Consider the following 17,094-nt stretch of genomic DNA (forward strand, 5'->3'; position numbering starts at 1 on the left):
GTACCCTAAACAATCCTCTTTACTTGGCTTGACTCTTTTTCCATAGCATTTGCCACATTCTAATATTCAATATAGTTTATTGTATCTACTGTATGATACAGTAGATACCATGCTACAATCTATGTTCTATGAGGATAGGCACCTTTATTTTGTTCACTGCTGTAACCCACGTGCTTAGAACAGTCCCTAGCACACAGTAGGCATTCAATACTATATATATATATTTTTTAAATAAATGAAAGATATTTAGAATGACTGACAAGAGGTATTAGAAAACAAATACTGTGTAGCTTCACAGTTTCTCCTCAAGCTCTTACACTGGTGTTACTGAAGGATTGCGGTCCTTGGCCTATAAAGGAACAAGGTATAGATTCTCCCACCAGAAAATTTCAACTCTAATGTGGACTGCTGAAAATAATTTTTAAATAGATTATGTGCCAACTGGTTATCCTGGGAGGGTGGAGTTGGGGGTGAGGAGAATGTTGAGAGGTATATTGGTTAAGGGAGATTATAGAAGACATATTTCCTACGCTATAAACTTCGGTAATGTTTGAACTTGTTTTTAAAAGAAACATGATTTTTGATGGCAGGAAAAAAACCCCACAAAAGATTCTTTTTTTTTTTTTTTTTGAGACAGAGTTTCACTCTTGTTGCCCAGGCTGGAATGCTATGGCATGATATTGGCTCATTGCAACTTCCACCCCTGGGTTCGAGCAATTCTTCTGCCTCAGCTTCCTCAGCAGGCTGGGATTACAGGCACCTGCCACCATGCCCGGCTGATTTTTGTATTTCTAGTAGAGATGGGGTTTCACCATGTTGGCCAGGCTGGTCTCAAACTCCAGACGTAGGTGATCCATCAGCCTCGGCCTCCCAAAGTGCTGGGATTACAGGCATGAGCCACCGCTCTCAGCCAGATTCTAGTTTTTTAACCACAAACTTGAAAAAACCTAGGGTAACTTTGGTAATAATGAAATGATCACCTGAGAAGAATAAAGGTAATTTTGAAAATACTTCTTTTTTTTTTTTTTTTTTGTTTTTTTTTGTTTTTTGTTTTTTGAGACAGAGTCTCGCTCTGTCGCCCAGGCTGGAGTGCGGTGGCGCAATCTCGGCTCACTGCAAGCTCCGCCTCCCGGGTTCACGCCATTCTCCTGCCTCAGCCTCCTGAGTAGCTGGGACTACAGGCGCCCGCCACCGCGCCCGGCTAATTTTTTGTATTTTTAGTAGAAACGGGGTTTCACCGTGGTCTCGATCTCCTGACCTTGTGATCCGCCCGCCTCGGCCTCCCAAAGTGCTGGGATTACAGGCGTGAGCCACCGCGCCCGGCGAAAATACTTCTTTAAAGGAGAAATTAGCAAAATGCATAAAACTGCTCACTGTAGTTAATACCTATTGTAAAGAGAAACTGGAAAAACCTGAACATCTACATTACAATATGTTCAGACAGTCTCTCACTAGAATTTCATGTTGTCGACGAAAATGATAAACAGGAAGACTGCATAGTAACAAGGGAAATGCAGGACAAAATACAGAACTATTTACTATAGAAAAAAGTATATGTGTAGATATGGACAGGGGAATATCGAAAGATGAATACACTTACCGTATTCAGTGGGTTTGGGTGAATTTCCTTCTTTTAAACTTTCTTTTCTTTTCTTTTTTTTTTTTTCTTTTTTTTTTTGAGACGGAGTCTCGCTCTGTCGCCCAGGCTGGAGTGCAGTGGCAGGATCTCGGCTCACTGCAAGCTCCGCCTCCCGGGTTCTCGCCATTCTCCTGCCTCAGCCTCCCGAGTAGCTGGGACTACAGGCGCCCGCCACCTCGCCCGGCTAGTTTTTGTATTTTTTTTTTTTAGTAGAGACGGGGTTTCACCGTGTTAGCCAGGATGGTCTCGATCTCCTGACCTCGTGATCCGCCCGCCTCGGCCTCCCAAAGTGCTGGGATTACAGGCTTGAGCCACCACGCCCAGCCTTTTTTTTTTTTTAAAAGACAGAGTCTCGTTCTGTCGCCCAGGCTGGAGTGCAGTGGCGGGATCTCGGTTCACTGCAACCTCCACCTCCCGGGTTCATGCCATTCTCCTGCCTCAGCCTCCTGAGTAGCTGGGACTACAGGCACCCGCCACCACGCCTGGCTAATTTTTTTTTTGTATTTTTAGTAGAGACGAGGTTTCACCATGTTAGCCAGGATGGTCTCGATCTCCTGACCTCATGATCTGCCCGCCTCAGCCTCCCAAAGTGCTGGGATTACAGGCGTGAGCCACCGCACCCGGCCATAAACTTTCTTTTTTTTTGAGACGGAGTCTTGCTCTGTCGCCCAGGCTGGAGTGCAGTGGCCAGATCTCAGCTCACTGCAAGCCCCGCCTCCCGGGTTCACGCCATTCTCCTGCCTCAGTCTCCCAAGTAGCTGGGAGTACAGGCGCCCGCCACCTCGCCTGGCTAATTTTTTTTTGTATTTTAGTAGAGACGGGGTTTCACCATGTTAGCCAGGATGGTCTCGATCTCCTGACCTCGTGATCCGCCCGTCTCGGCCTCCCAAAGTGCTGGGATTACAGGCTTGAGCCACCGCGCCCAGCCCATAAACTTTCTTTTAATGGCTGTGTGTCTGTGTCCTATTCAGCTTACTTGCTGCTATGACTTTACCTCTCTCTTCTCCAAGCTGTACATATGAGTTGTCAGATGGCTAACGGGTTGACAGCCACATTCTTTTTTTTTTTTTTTTTTTTGAGACAGAGTCTCGCTTAGTCGCCCAGGCTGGAGTGCAATGGCGCAATCTCGGCTCACTGCAAGCTCCGCCTCCCGGGTTCACGCCATTCTCCTGCCTCAGCCTCCCGAGTAGCTGGGACTACAGGCGCCCGCTGCCTCGCCCGGCTAGTTTTTTGTATTTTTAGTAGAGACGGGGTTTCACCGTGTTAGCCAGGATGGTCTCGATCTCCTGACCTCGTGATCCGCCCGTCTCGGCCTCCCAAAGTGCTGGGATTACAGGCGTGAGCCACCGCGCCCGGCCGACAGCCACATTCTTGACCTGAAGGCTTCTCTCACCCCTGTGCTTACGAAGCACTCAGGGGTGGTCTTAGACTGAGGCAAACATCCCAGGACCCTGCGATCTGGGAGAAAGAGGCAGGATACCAACCTGCTCTCAGGCTCCAGTCTGCAGCAGATGGCGGCCAGGGGGAAGAAGGCTGGGGGACAATCTGTGGGAACAAACTTCTCCCAGAAAAGCTTCACGTTGAGGCCAAAGTCCAGTGTTCGGGGAAGGCAGTCAGGATCTGCATACACCTGCCCAATGATCTGTAGGGTAAGAAGACAGCTGTTTACGAAGGACTACAGAGGTCACAGATACATGGCAAGGGAAAGGGATGCTGGGATGTGGACAGTAAGGATGGGCAGAAGAGGAGGTGGTAAAACAGGTTAGAGAGCTCTCCTCAATCCCCAATCATCTCTCCAAATCTTATAATCCAGATCTGGATCCACTGAGAGTTGAGTTACTGAAGAGGACTGAGAAGGGGCTTCACTGCAGAAACCAAGTGTTCCAAATCGGCATCTGGAAGCTAGCAACTTCCACTCATCCCACGCTGCCTTGTCTGTGTCTCCTTGTGGCTGTGTGTCTGCCAGAGTGAAGGCTCTCTGAGGTGCTGGATCTGATTCATGTCTGAAACCCTTTAGCACCAACCTAGTGCTCTGTACACAGGTGTTCAATTAATATTAAAGAAAACAATTTAAAAAAAAAATCTTCCTTCACGGCCAGGTGCAGTGGCTCATGCCTGTAATCCCAGCACTTTGGGAGGCTGAGGTGGGTGGATCACCTAAGGTCAGGCGTTTGAGACCAGCCTGGCCAACATGGCGAAACCCTGTCTCTACTAAAAATACAAAAATTAGCCGGGCACGGTGGCGCGCACCTGTAGTCCCAGCTACTTGGGAGGCTGAGGCAGGAGAATCACTTGAACCTGGGAGGCGGAGGTTGCAGTGAGCCAAGATCGCACCTCTGCACTCCAGTCTGGGCGACAGAGTGAGATTCCGTCTCAAAAACAAAAAACAAAGAAATTTTCCTTCATTATCCTAACCATTCTTGTCTCTCCTCTCCTCTACCCATCACAACTTTCTAGGAATTACAGTAAGGCTTTGAATGTGTGTGTGTTTGAGTCTTTGAGATATGCTGAGATAAGCTGTCACCTGACTAAACTCCTAAAGGTAGGAATCTTTCCACGATTCCTCACTCTTTCCACGTGGTACCTAGCACAGGGCTGGCACTTCCTAGAGTGGCTACTTCTACTTGAAGGGAACTGAGAAGGGCTACATTTGGCCCAAGAGTTAGCTAGACAGCCACATGAACAGTCTCTTGCCCTTCCTTCTGGAATTCTGAGTCTCACCTACCCCTTATTGACCATGTGTAAGCCACTGCCCTCTTCTGAGCCTCAGTTTCCTCAACTAAAAAAAAAAAAAAAAACAAAACACCTGGCCGGGCGCAGTAGCTCACGCCTGTAATTCTAGCCCTTTGAGAGGCCAAGGCGGGTGGATCACCTGAGGTCTGGAGTTAAGACCAGCCTGGCCAACATGGTGAAACCCTGTCTCTACTAAGAATACAAAAATTAGCCAGGCATGGTGGTGTGTGCCTGTAGTCCCAGCTACTTGGGAGGCTGAGGCAGGAGAATCACTTGAACCCAGAAGGCGGAGTTTGCAGTGAGCCCAGATTGTGCCACTGCACTCCAGCCTGGGCAACAAAGCGAGACTCCATCTAAAACAAAAAAACCCTGCCAGTCCTCCTCTTAGGACCAATGAAACACGAATGTGGCAAAGATGTGCAGATGCGTTATAAACCATAAAACCCTACACCCATGTTGATTTTAGTCAAGCTAGTCATCCCTAGAAGGAGAAGCCCCAGTTCTGAGGGAAGGCAGAGCTGCTAGGCCTGCTGCCTCAGGCATGGCCTTGGTGCCAGAGCTCACCTCACAGAGAACGATCCCAAAGGAGAAGATATCCACCGTCTCATCATAGCTCTTTCCTTGGGGAACACAGGAGAGCACGCTGTTAAGTTTACATCCCTTACCTGCTCTGCACTGGGTCTAGGGTCAATCTAAGCCACAGCTAAGAACCAGGGCTAGAACAGGTTCTGCAGGGACACCCCACAAGCTGTCCTGCACAGACATCACCTGAAAATAGTCCTTCCTCAGCCCTAGGTGACCTGCCTTGGAGAGCCCTTATAACATAACACTGCCTAGGATGAAACTGCATGTTAAAGTGGAAAAGAACCAGACTAGGATTCATCCAGGCTCTGCCATTAGCCAGCTGTGTGCTCCTAGGCAATTCACCGAATTTCTCTGGGCCTCAGACTCCAAAATGGATTATATTCAGACCATTTCTGAGGTCTCACAACCCTAATTTCAAGAATGCCAACCAGCATCTCTGGTTGGTTTGAGCATTATCCACCAGAGGGCACCACACTTCAGTTCTCACCACGGAGAGAGACTGCTAAAGCTGGGACAGTAGCCTGAGCTCTCAGCAATCCCTGAGGCACAAATGCCACAGTCAGACCTCACCTTATCCCCGAGGATGGGACACTGATTAGTTCCCAGCCCCCTAAGCTCAGGGAGCTAATTCGTGAGGCCCCTCCTGGCAAGGGAAAAATATCCTCAGCTCTGGGTATCTGGTCCTACACTTCACAGGCCTCCCCTGGAGTTCCTAAGGCTCTGATGCAAGGGCGGCATCTGTCCTCCCTCTGCAGGTGTCCCCTCCAGGGCTTCAGGACTCACCATTCAGCATCTCAGGGGCCATCCAGTAGGGGTTTCCCACCACCGTGTAGCGCTTCTTGCGGTCGTTCTTGCGCAAGGTGCGTTTCTTGGTGGTGGCCTTCTCCATGGGGGGCCTTTTCCTCTCTTCCACTATGAGCCGTGACAGCCCAAAGTCTGCCACCACCACAGTCTTGTCCTGGTAGAATAAAAGCAAGGTGGGGACTTCGTGGGGATGTTCTCAAACCTGGCCCTGGGGAGGAGGTATAGGCAAGAGAAGCCACTGAGAAGGGGAGAAAAGGTGTACAGCAAGGGAGAATCAGAGCAGAAAGCTCTATCAAATAGACACACTCAGGCCGGGTGCGGTGGCTTACGCCTGTAATCCCAGAACTTTGGGAGGCCAAGGCGGGTGAATCACCTGAGGTCAGTTGTTCAAGACCAGCCTGGCCAACTGGTGAAACCCCATCTCTAGTAAAAATACAAAAAAAAAAAAAAAAAAAAAAAAAGGCCGGGTGCGGTGGCTCAAGTCTGTAATCCCAGCACTTTGGGAGGCCGAGACGGGCGGATCACGAGGTCAGGAGATTGAGACCATCCTGGCTAACACGGTGAAACCCCGTCTCTACTAAAAAATACAAAAAACTAGCTGGGCGAGGTAGTGGGCGCCTGTAGTCCCAGCTACACGGGAGGCTGAGGCAGGAGAATGGCGTAAACCTGGGAGGCAGAGCTTGCAATGAGCTGAGATCCGGCCACTGCACTCCAGCCTGGGCGACAGAGCAAGACTCCGTCTCAAAAAAAAAAAAAAAAAAAAAAAAAAAAAATTAGCTGGGCATGGTGGCACACGCCTGTAGCTCTAGCTGCTTGGGAGGCCAAAGCAGAAGAATCACTAGAACCCAGGAGGTGGAGGTTACAGTAAGCCAAGATCACGCCACTGAACTCCAGCCTGGGAAACAGAATGAGACTCCATCTAAAAAACAAAACAAAACAGAAAACGCATTTGTTTCTGAGGGTCTGGTATCTGAGCACAGCAGATTCCTAGCCCACAGTGGGGTTCATGGCAGAGCCACTAGAGCCCTGGAGGTGAGGTTCAGGGACTTGGAGAGTGGAACTCAGAGGTGGGACAGGGGGTTGCTTTTGTTTTTCCCCGTCCAGCCTTATTCCTAAAAGGATTTCAGGCAGTGGCTAGAACCAGGATAAGACACAAAAAGGCAAGGAGGAGGCAGTAGGTGGGGAGACTTGGGGGAGACAAGCTCTTTGAATGGCTACAGGGCAGTCATGTGGGAAAGGAATGAAGATTGCGTGGTGTGGGTCTAGAGGGCAGAGCCAGGGCCAGCTGGTAGACACCCAGGAAGTCAGATAGCAAGTCAATAAGACAAATAACATTGTAACCACCACAGCTGAGGCGCAGTGGGAGGAATGCTCGTCTCAAACTGGTCCCTGAAAATTTACTAGCTCAGTGGCCTCAGGCTGAGGCTTCAAGTGCCACCACTGTAAAACGGGGTCAGCAATAAGCTGCTTTACAAGACTATTATGGGGCAAAAGCAGGTAAAACGACAGGGCTCTACATATAGTCAACAAACTTCTGAATGATTTCAAAGGTTGCTAATGAGAGAAGGTAAAATTATGTCTGTGTGTCTCTGGGAGCTCCCAGAAGACAGAGAAGGGCATTGGAAGAAGCAGGATAGGAGCTTCTAGGCAACACCTCTGCCCTCTAGCCAGAGGGGACAAGTCAGCCTCCTTTGTGACAAGGAAGCCAGGAAGGATAGGACCCTGGAGGCCAGGCCCAGAGCAGTGGGACATACCAACTTGATGAGGCAGTTGTGAGAGTTCAGATCCCGGTGGATGATACACATTGAGTGCAAATAGGCCTGGAACAGAAGCATGAGCTGAGGCTAAAGGACTGGCAAATCAACTAGACCCTGATTCTGGAATTGGGGGCCACAGATGCTCTCCTACCAGGCCATGCCCACCCAGCTTCAGAACCCAACCTGGACAACAGGGCCAGGGCCTCCTGTGGTCACTCCCTTGTTCCAACACTAACAGGAAGCCTGGGCTTCCTCTGCTTCTCTGCTGCCATCTCCTGTCCATCCTTTGGTTCACCAATCACTAGCACAGTGACTGGCCAAAGCCCTCACTGCTCTCTCCTTGTCCACAACTTCACAGAACCCTTGACGTTGCAGCAGTCCCTCCACCTCTACCCACTTTACCCTGATCCAGGCTGCTCCCTCCTCCCCACTCTCCCGATCCCTGGCTTGAGCCACTTTGAATCCTTCCTGCGTGCAACAGAGAAGTGACTTCTTGCTCCAGCTAGCTGTCTTTCAGACATTGACTTCCCCTACGACTCCACTTTCCCCAACTGTCTAAACTTTAAGCTCTCCCCCTTCCTACCAAAATGTTTGTAAACAAATTTGTTTGTTATGTCCCCTCTCCAGGCCTCCACCACTGGTTCTTGTCACTCTCAGGAGCAACTTCCTTTCTCCTTCCCTTCCCTTGCAAATATAGAAGGAGCCACTCCCTGCTCTCCAGCCCCATGCAATACTGCTTTCATCCCTTAGGCTCCTGGAGCTGCTCACACACCCAGGGAGCTCTTCCTGAATCACTACAGCTCATGACCTGCCTGCTTGCCTGTCTGAGGAAGTGCTCCTCAAAGACTGTCTACACCTTTCTTATGCTACCTGCTCCTGAGACTCTTGTGTGTCTGTTTTTTTCTTCCAGCCTTTTCAATGTCAGCCCTGCTCAAAGCCATCTCCTTTTCACAAGCTGAGACACCCCTACCAGCCACATGGATGCCTCTTCTGTCCCACAGCTCCAACTGCCCCTTCTCTGCAGATTAGGTGACTAGCAGCCTCTCCCTAAGCTCTAGTCTCATGAAGCCAGTTTCCTGCCCAGATGATGCTGATAGGTTCTGCTAGCACAGAACAGCAGGCATCAATGTAGCTCTTCCCAAACCGGTTCCTCAACCATCAGTGCCATCCCCCATGCCCCAAAACGTCTGATAAGTGACACCTCAAGCCACTCGTAACTCCTCCTCCTCCTCCTGTTCCCTCACTGCCAACTAGTCTCTCCATTCTGACTCCACCCTGCCTCCCAGGCTCCTGTCCCCACAGCCACTACCTTAATTCAGAAATCTGAAATGTGTCATTAGCCCCCTTTGCAGGTCTCCATTCTCTGGACCCTCCGCATTCCACCTCAACCTACTAACCACATCAGACTCTCTTTTTTTTTTTTTTGAGATGAAGTCTCGCTCTGTCACCCAGGCTGGAATGCAGTGGTGTGATCTTGGCTCACTGCAACTTCCGCCTCCCAGGTTCAAGCTATTCTCCTGCCTCGGCCTCCTGAGTAGCTGGGACTATAGGCGTGCACCACCGCGTCCAGCTAATTTTTGTATTTTTTTCTTTAGTAGAAACAGGGTTTCATCATGTTGGCCAGGCTGGTCTCAAACTCCTGACCTCAAGTGATCCACTCACCTTGGCCTCCCAAAAAAGTGCTGGGATTACAGGCATGAGCCACTGTGCCAGCCCAGACTCATTTTGGAAAAACCACAACTCTTAAGCTTTCTTGCTTAAAAATCTTTTCCTGCCAGGCACGGTGGCTCACAACTGTAATCCCAACACTTTGGGAGGCTGAGGCAGGAGGAATGCTTGAGCCCAGGAGTTTGAGATTAGCCTGGGTGACAAAGTGAGAACCTATCTCTACAAAAAAAAAAAAATTCAAAAAATTAGGTGTGGTGGTATACACCTCTAGTCCCAGCTACTTGGGAGGCTAAGGCAGGAGGATTGCTTGAGCCCAGGAGGTCGAGGTTGTAGTGAGCCATGATCATGCCACTGCACTCCAACCTGGGCAACAGAGCAAGATTCTGTCTCAAAACAACAACAAAAAAACACCCTTCCTGATTCAAGCCCCAGAAACAGGAAAAAAACACAAAAAAACAAAAAAACAAAAACAAAAAAACCAAAAAGCCAGTCAACCAAAAAACTCTTTTACATCTGTCTCCTAAATATAGTCCACAACTCCTTAGCTTAAAACACAGCGACCCTAACGTACCCCCAAACTGTTCCAGACTACTACTATCTTTGTGGACCCCCATGTGAAGGGCAGTGGCTAAAGTCTCAGGTTTGGTAACCAGACTGATGAGCCCAGGATCCCAGCTCTGTCCCTTTCCAGTCCAGCTTATCTGGAAACTAAGGTGGTTATGAGGAATAAACATGCGCATGCACATTAATCCCTCAGTTCAGTGCCTAGCATATAGAGGGCACTCAGTACTTGTCAGCTGTTATATTTCTATGCTTGGAATCATTTGTTTCCAGGTAAAATAGATGATTTTCTCCTCTTTCCTCCCAGGTCTTTGCTCCTGTCACTTCAATCTTGGAGCCTCTCCGCCAATAGAACTTTATCCAATTCTGATCCTTCAGGGCTCCGCTAGAACTCATTTCCCCTTCATTGATTTCCTAGGCAGTGAGGTGCTCTACTTGGTCCAAGGGGCCCTCAGCACCTGAACACCTGTGACGGCAAGCCAGGGCCATCTCAGGCTACAGTTGCCTCTCTAGTTTGCCTTGTCTGTGCCCTGTTTGCTCTTAGAGATGTGTAATTCTTTGAGAATAGGGCTGTGAGCTGAGAACAGTTAGCTGGGGCCAGTTTCAGTGGCAGAGACAAATTCAATGAATAGCTGCTGACCCAGCCCACACAAGTGGCACAGGAAGGGGTCTCTACATTCCAATGAAGCCCACAATTCTCACATCTCTCCCTACTCTCGCCCTGCTGGCAGGTTTGTTGGTGGGACTCACCATTCCGGAGGCAATTCCTTTGGCAAACCTGACCTTCTGCTGCCAGGGGAACGGATCCTGCAGAATGGGGGAAATGATTATCAGAGGTTGTTGAGCCCTATCCCACTCATGGTCCAGGCCCTATGGGTCAATGTGGTCTCCTAGTGAAGCCTCCCTGTCTATGCTCAGTCCCACCCAGCATGGTCCTTTGGGGGCAAAGCAGGGCCCCTCTGGCCTTTGACCATGACAACATACCAAGGCTCCTGGAGACTATGGGGTGGTGTACTCACCATATTGCGCAGGAAGTCCTTCAGTGTGCCCCCCTCAATGTACTCTGTCAGCAGGTTCAGCTTCTTATCCTTGTACAGCACACCAATGAACTTGAGCACATTGGGGTGGTCCAGGCTGCGCATCACTTTCACCTGGGGGTCAGGGAAGCCAAGGAAAGCTGGCTGTTAACTTCTATGTCTTCCTTACCCCTTCCCTCCAGGGAATCAGCCTGACAAGTGTTACCACCTGTATCTCCTACTGCCTCTCTTGTGATATGACAGGGCACTAAGATCAGGATGAGGGAAGACCACCACCATATAGATGGAGATGGCTTCACGGACCTTACCCTTGGGATCCTGCCTTTCTAGGAACTGCACTGGGGGAACTGGGGTGGGAGTGGCCAAGTAGCTTGGAGGGCAGTACCCGGACCACAGGTGTCCCCAACTGACGTTGCTCCATGAAGTAACTTGGGAGGGATGGTGAAAACTGTAAATGCCCAAGGAGTGTGAGTGCTCAGGGAGCTCCCCCTCCAGGTTCCCTTAGCAGGGCATTCAGGTAAGGATTATAACATCGAGTTGTACTAAACTGGCGTGTTTTCATGTCCATCATCCTCATAACCTGAGAGCTTCTCTGAACCATATATCTTTTGTTACTGCATCCCTTGTATCCTCTTTGTGTTGCTTTTAGTAAGTGTTCATTGAACAAATAATTATGCTGTAATTTAGAGGGAGTGGGATATTCCTCTAGGGCTCTTTTCTGCTTAGTCTTTAAGACAGTGATTCCAAACTGTATTTCCTCTTGAAGCCATTATTTGTAAGGTCTTCTCTCTTCCAATGGTGACACCAACCTCCCGGGCCCCCTCCATCTTCTTACCTCAGTCAGAAAAGTTTTCTGGGTCTCCTCATCACATCGAATTAACTCTTTCATGACCATCACTTTGCCCGTGGCTTTGTGTGTCACCTACAGGGAGGGTGACTGTTAACAGTGCTGAGACCAGAAGTTCTGGAGAACTGTTTGAGAAAATCTATGCAGCTGGCCATCCCATCCCTTGGAGGGCACACTGAGCCGGGTCAGACTGACAGAGTTCATGTGTGGAAGATGCAGCGTGGAGCAACGTGGGACTCAGATGGAACCATACCCTCTTTTCTGGAGAGGTGGGCATGCACGGAGGAGAGGCAAGAACCGAGAAAAGGGAAGTGGGGAAGGAGGCAGGAGGGGACGCTGCCAAGCCAAGCAGGGGCTCTGGTCATCTGGCATAGGAGTGAGTCTCTTGAGTGAACAGAAATCTGGGGGCAGGAAGGTCAGTGCCAAAGACATGCACCAGGGAGCTGGGTGGGTCAGGGGTGAGCTCTCCAGCCCTGCTGCCCCTGCAAGCTGAGACACATGGCTTACCTGACCCCCCCTCCCAGTTCTCAGCAGAGGAGGAGGAGGAGGAGAGAAAGAGAGAGGTTAGTCCCTGAGACTGTTCACCAGGGAGGCAGGAGCCATTCCCGTGTGCTCCTTGTAGCATGCCCGGTACTGAGGTCTGTAGGCACCTAACAAACACCCACTGACTGGAGGCAGGAGAGCCACAGGCACAGCTCAACCCAACCTGGATCTCTAGGTCCACAAGCTCACTGTAACAGTAACACTGACCTTAGGTGGCCTGGGTAGGGGTGAAGCCTCTCACACCATCACCCAAAGCCAGGAAGGAGGCCTGGCGTCCTGCAGGGTGTGGGGTGGGGCCAAGTGATGAGAAATCCCCGAAAGACATTGAGAGAGGGACTGGGGGCAGAAGAGCAAAGTATTTGCTACCTGCGCTCACCTTGATAGCCTGCCCAAAGAAGCCCTTCCCCAGGACCTCCCCGTGGATTAGGTCACAGGGCCGGAAGATCTGCTGTGAATAGCTGCTGGAACAACGAAGGGATTCTGAGCGGCTGATGTCACGGCTGAACAGCAGGGGCTCCTTTGGGGAGCTGGGGCCAGGGGACCTGGAGATGCTGTTACTGCGCCTAAAGATGAGGAAAGATGGGGGTAGGGATGCATAGTCCTCAGAGACTGGCCAAGAAACCCTGGAGGAAGGAATCTTAGGGGCACCTGTTCATTCCAGTGTCTATAGTTTAGATGTTATTATTGGGGAACAGGGGCTCTTACATCAGATGTATCATTTTGGGGTTGCTGACATCAGTCATTTATTTAAGCATAGTAAAAACACATTCAAAATGGGAACTCTACGTACATCACACATAGAACAATTAACTAGATTCTACTAGCTTATAATGCTCAGTATATGACATATATGACAAGACTGCAGATGGTAATTCACCATCTCCCATATTCGCTTGATTTAAGGTACTAACTGGTTTAGAGTGATAGTTATACTAGTATCCAAAAAATGAGCAAATGGGATTTTTTTTTTTTTTTTTTTTGAGACAGAGTCTCACTCTGTCAACCAGGCTGGAGTGCAGTGGTGTGATCTTGGCTCACTGCAACCTCTGTCTCCCTGGTTCACATGAGTCTTGTGCCCCAGCCTCCTGAGTAACTGGGACTACAGGCATGTGCCACCAGGCCCGGCTAGTTATTACTATTATTTTTGAGACAGAGTCTTGCTCTGTCGCCCAGGCTGGAGTGCAATGGCACGATCTCGGCTCACTGCAACCTTCATCTCCCAGGTTCAAGCAATTCTCCTGCCTCAGCCTCCCAAGTAGCTGAGACTACAGGTGCACACCACCACGCCTGGCTAATTTTTTTTTTTTGACAGAGTCTCGCTCTGTCACCCAGGCTGAAGTGCAATGGTGGGATCTCCACTCACTGCAACCTCTGCCCCCCGGGTTCAAGCGATTCTCCTGCCTCAGCCTCCCAAGTAGCTGGGATTACAGGCACGTGCCACCACGCCCAAATAATTTTTGTGTTTTTTTTAAGTAGAGATGGGGTTTCACCATGTTGGCCAGGTTGGTCTTGAACTCCTGACCTCACAATCCACCTGTCCTGGCCTCCCTAAGTGCTGGGATTACAGGCGTAAGCCACAGCACCTGGCTCTAATTTTTGTATTTTTAGTAGAGATGGGGTTTCACCATATTGGCCAGACTAGCCTCAAACTCCTGACCTTGTGATCCACCCGCCTCGGCCTCCCAAAGTGCTGGGATTACAGGCGTGAGCCACCATGCCTGGCCAGCAAATGGGATTTTGGATGATATTTTGCACATCTTTGTACCTGTCCATGTTTCCTGAATTTTAAGATGATAAGCATATATGATTTTTATAGCAATAAAGTTACTATGTTTACATTTTCAAAAGCGGTAGATAATAGTCATGGTCAATGACTATAGTTTCACTTACTGAAGGAGGGACAAGAAGGTTGAAGTCCACAGCACTGCAGGTGAACAGCCCTGTGAACTTTCTCTCCGGGGTATGCTCCTGCTTTACTTGGGCTACCCAGAGAGGACTGACGCTGGATGCCTCTTGGCTTCTCCTGCCCTACAGGTTTTCTTACCCTTGTTCTTTTGCTCTGCCTCCTGCTGACCATGCCCACCAGAGCACACAAAGTTAGCTGCCCCCCTCCTCTGCATGGTGGCTCTACAGGTATCTGGCCACTCCCAAATCTTCCCTTTTCCAGGCCATGAATTTCTAGTTCTTCTCTGCCCTATGTTGCCCTGCCTCCCACTAATTTCATCATACTGATCAAGGCCAAGAGGCAGTGGGAGTGAGGGGAGCAATTTGAGGGGAGGGCACTGTTTCCAACACATGCCAGCTGAGAGGGCCCTAACTTTGTTTGGTGAGGAGAGTGGATTAAAACAAACAAACAAACAAACAAAAAACTACCTTTTTTGGGGGGGACAATGTCTCACTCTGTTGCCCAAGCTGTAGTAGTGCAGTGGTGTGATCAAGGCTCACTGCAGCCTTGAACTCCTGGGCTCAGGCAATCCTCCTCCTAAGCCTCTCGAATAGCTGGGATTACAGGCATGCGCCAACATGCCCAGTTAACTTTTTTATTCTTTGTAGAGACAGGAATATTGCCCAGGCTGCGTTTGAACTCCTGGCCTCAAGCAATCCTCTGGCCTTGGCCTCCCAAAGTGCTGGGATTACAAGTGTGAGCCACAATGCCCTGCCCATCTAATTAAAAACAATTTTTTTGGTAGAGACAGTGTCTCATTATGTTGCCCAGGCTGGTCTCAAACTCCTGTGCTGAAGCAATCCTCCTACCTAGGCCTCCCAGAGTGTTGGGATTACAGGCACGAGCCGCCATGCCTGGCCAAGAACCTGATTCTTAGTGATACTAAGAATGCGTCACATTTACTGAACGCTGTCCCTATGGCAGCACCATACAACTTTATGTCCTTTTCCACATTTAAGTCTTACATAATTGGTGAGACAGCCACCTTTATCTTACCATCTTACGTCACAGATGCAGAAACAGGCTCAGAGAAATGAAGTGATTTGTGAAGGGAGGAGCTCAGCCTGAAACCCTAGTAGGGTATCAGTATTTCTGCCTGGGAGCCAGTGCTCTTGACTTCTTTTCTGTAAGTCTCCCTACTTGGGCCTTCCACTCAAGGTAACTGCTCCTTCTCCATGGACCTGGCAGAATCTGGGGTTTGGGGGTTGTTGGTCCCTCAAGTCTAAAAAACTTTCATTCATCTTTTACTTTATTGTTTTCAAAGTCTTTCTACACAATTTATTCAATCCAATCTGTGCCCCTACTCCAGGCTCTGAGCTCCATGCTTTCTCCACAGGCCATGCTGTTCTTCAGGGTATAGCATCACCACCTCCTGTCCAGCTTAGGAGTTTAGTGCAGAGCCTGACCCTCCGGTTTCTAAGGAAACCTGGCAGACAGCTGGTCCACAAAGGCTCTGGCTATAAACTGTGATCCCCACAGGGGCAGCTGGGTCAGCACAATCCTCATAGTTTGTCCCTGGCCAGCTGGTTCCTCTCCTAACTCTGCAGGCTTCTGAAAGCCAGCTCAGCTTCATCTGAGAGACAGACATGGGACAGGACAGAGCCAGGGTGGGAGGTGGCACCTCAGGGAACGTCTCCTCAGTGTCCCCTCCAGATTCTCCTTGGTGTCCAGGGTGCTGAGGGTGTGGGGGTGTCCGGCATTCTGCATGTGAGGAGCGAGCTGGGCCTCCAGCCGCAGCTGGTCCAGGCGTTGGGAGACGGGGTCATGTTCAATCAACAGCTGAAGTGTCTGGCTCGTCTGGCTAATTGCATCCTCCACCTGCGGCCAAGAGCAGTATAAAGCTCCCACAGGCTGCCCCATCCCAGGCCACCCATGGCCAACCCAGATGACTCAGGCACAGTGTGGCCAGTGCTCAACTTGGCTAATGGTGGCCTCTAGCTGTCAGTGGCCTCACAGTGCCCTCTGCCTGGCATCCTGTCAGCTCTCCCATCCGTCAACCATCCCTGCTACCCTGGCAACCTGTTAAGCTGTAATAGGTCATCAGTGGTCACAGGCTCAATGCTAAGACAAAGAGATGGGCTGGCGGTAGGAAAAGGTAAAGGCTATAGCCTGATTTCCCAGAGGATCTATTCCATGTCCCACCCTCACAAGACAGATTAGACACACACTCTACCTCCTCCACTCGAAGTGTGCGGACCGGGGTCCCATTGATCTCCAGGATGCGGTCCCCAGGGTGGATGGCATTGCGATTGTTGGGACTGATGTGCATCCGGTTGACCCTGGGCCAGACAAAAGTTAAGGCAGGGTAAAGATGTCCTAAAAACCTGCTTGACCAATTCTGCTTGTGCAGGGAAGGTCCCAGGCCACCAGTTGCCCCTAAAGGGCCCAGGATATCCACATGGAAAGGCAACACCTTTTCTAGGATGCCCCATCTCAGTGAAGGGAATTGCCACCCACCCTGTGGCCTAAGCCAGAAACTTGGACATCATCTTCCCCATTTGGAGTTCCCTCATCCCTCTCCTACTCCCATCTCTAAGAACTCTGCCTTCTTTCCATCATTGTAGTTATTCACATCTCTTACCTGGATCACTGTAATAGCTTCTTTTTTTTTTTTTAACTTTAATTTTTTTTTGAGATGGTGTCTTACTCTGTCATCCAGGCTGGAGTGCAATGGCATGATCTGGGCTCACTGCAACCTCCGCCTCCCAGGCTCAGGCAATTCTCATGCCTCAGCCTCTTGAGTAGCTGGGACTACAGGCGCCCGCCACCGCGCCCGGCTAATTTTTTTTGTACTTTTAGTAGAGATGGGGTTTCACCGTGGTCTCGATCTCCTGACCTTGTGATCCGCCCGCCTTAGCCTCCCAAAGTGCTGGGATTACAGGCGTGAGCCACCGCACCCGGCCTTATATCTGGACTTTTAATTTTAAAAAATAGAGATGGGGTCTTGCTATATTGGCCAGGTTGGTCTTGAACTC

General features: G+C 49.9%; 1 protein-coding gene across 8 annotated transcripts in view; it reads right to left on the reverse strand.

Moving 5' to 3' along the window:
• LIMK2 (LIM domain kinase 2) overlaps positions 1-17,094 on the reverse strand; it is a 69,014-nt gene that overhangs the window by 2,551 nt on the left and 49,369 nt on the right. For 4 of the 8 annotated variants that reach the window (XM_015457315.4, XM_065522252.2, XM_005567554.5 and 1 more), the window contains 10 exons: positions 16,293-16,398; positions 15,741-15,937; positions 12,551-12,737; positions 11,620-11,706; positions 10,767-10,898; positions 10,498-10,554; positions 7,516-7,581; positions 5,741-5,915; positions 4,937-4,992; positions 3,124-3,281 (listed from right to left, as the gene is read on the reverse strand). In XM_015457315.4, the coding sequence (XP_015312801.1) occupies positions 3,124-3,281; positions 4,937-4,992; positions 5,741-5,915; positions 7,516-7,581; positions 10,498-10,554; positions 10,767-10,898; positions 11,620-11,706; positions 12,551-12,737; positions 15,741-15,937; positions 16,293-16,398 (1,221 nt within the window). Of the gene's footprint in view, positions 1-3,123; positions 3,282-4,936; positions 4,993-5,740; positions 5,916-7,515; positions 7,582-10,497; positions 10,555-10,766; positions 10,899-11,619; positions 11,707-12,138; positions 12,738-15,740; positions 15,938-16,292; positions 16,399-17,094 lie in introns of all 8 variants that reach the window. The other 4 variants (XR_012418820.1, XR_012418821.1, XM_065522251.2 and 1 more) reach the window with 2 other exon arrangements.

Source organism: Macaca fascicularis, chromosome 10 (genome assembly GCF_037993035.2).
Source record: "Macaca fascicularis isolate 582-1 chromosome 10, T2T-MFA8v1.1".
Taxonomy (NCBI): domain Eukaryota; kingdom Metazoa; phylum Chordata; class Mammalia; order Primates; family Cercopithecidae; genus Macaca; species Macaca fascicularis.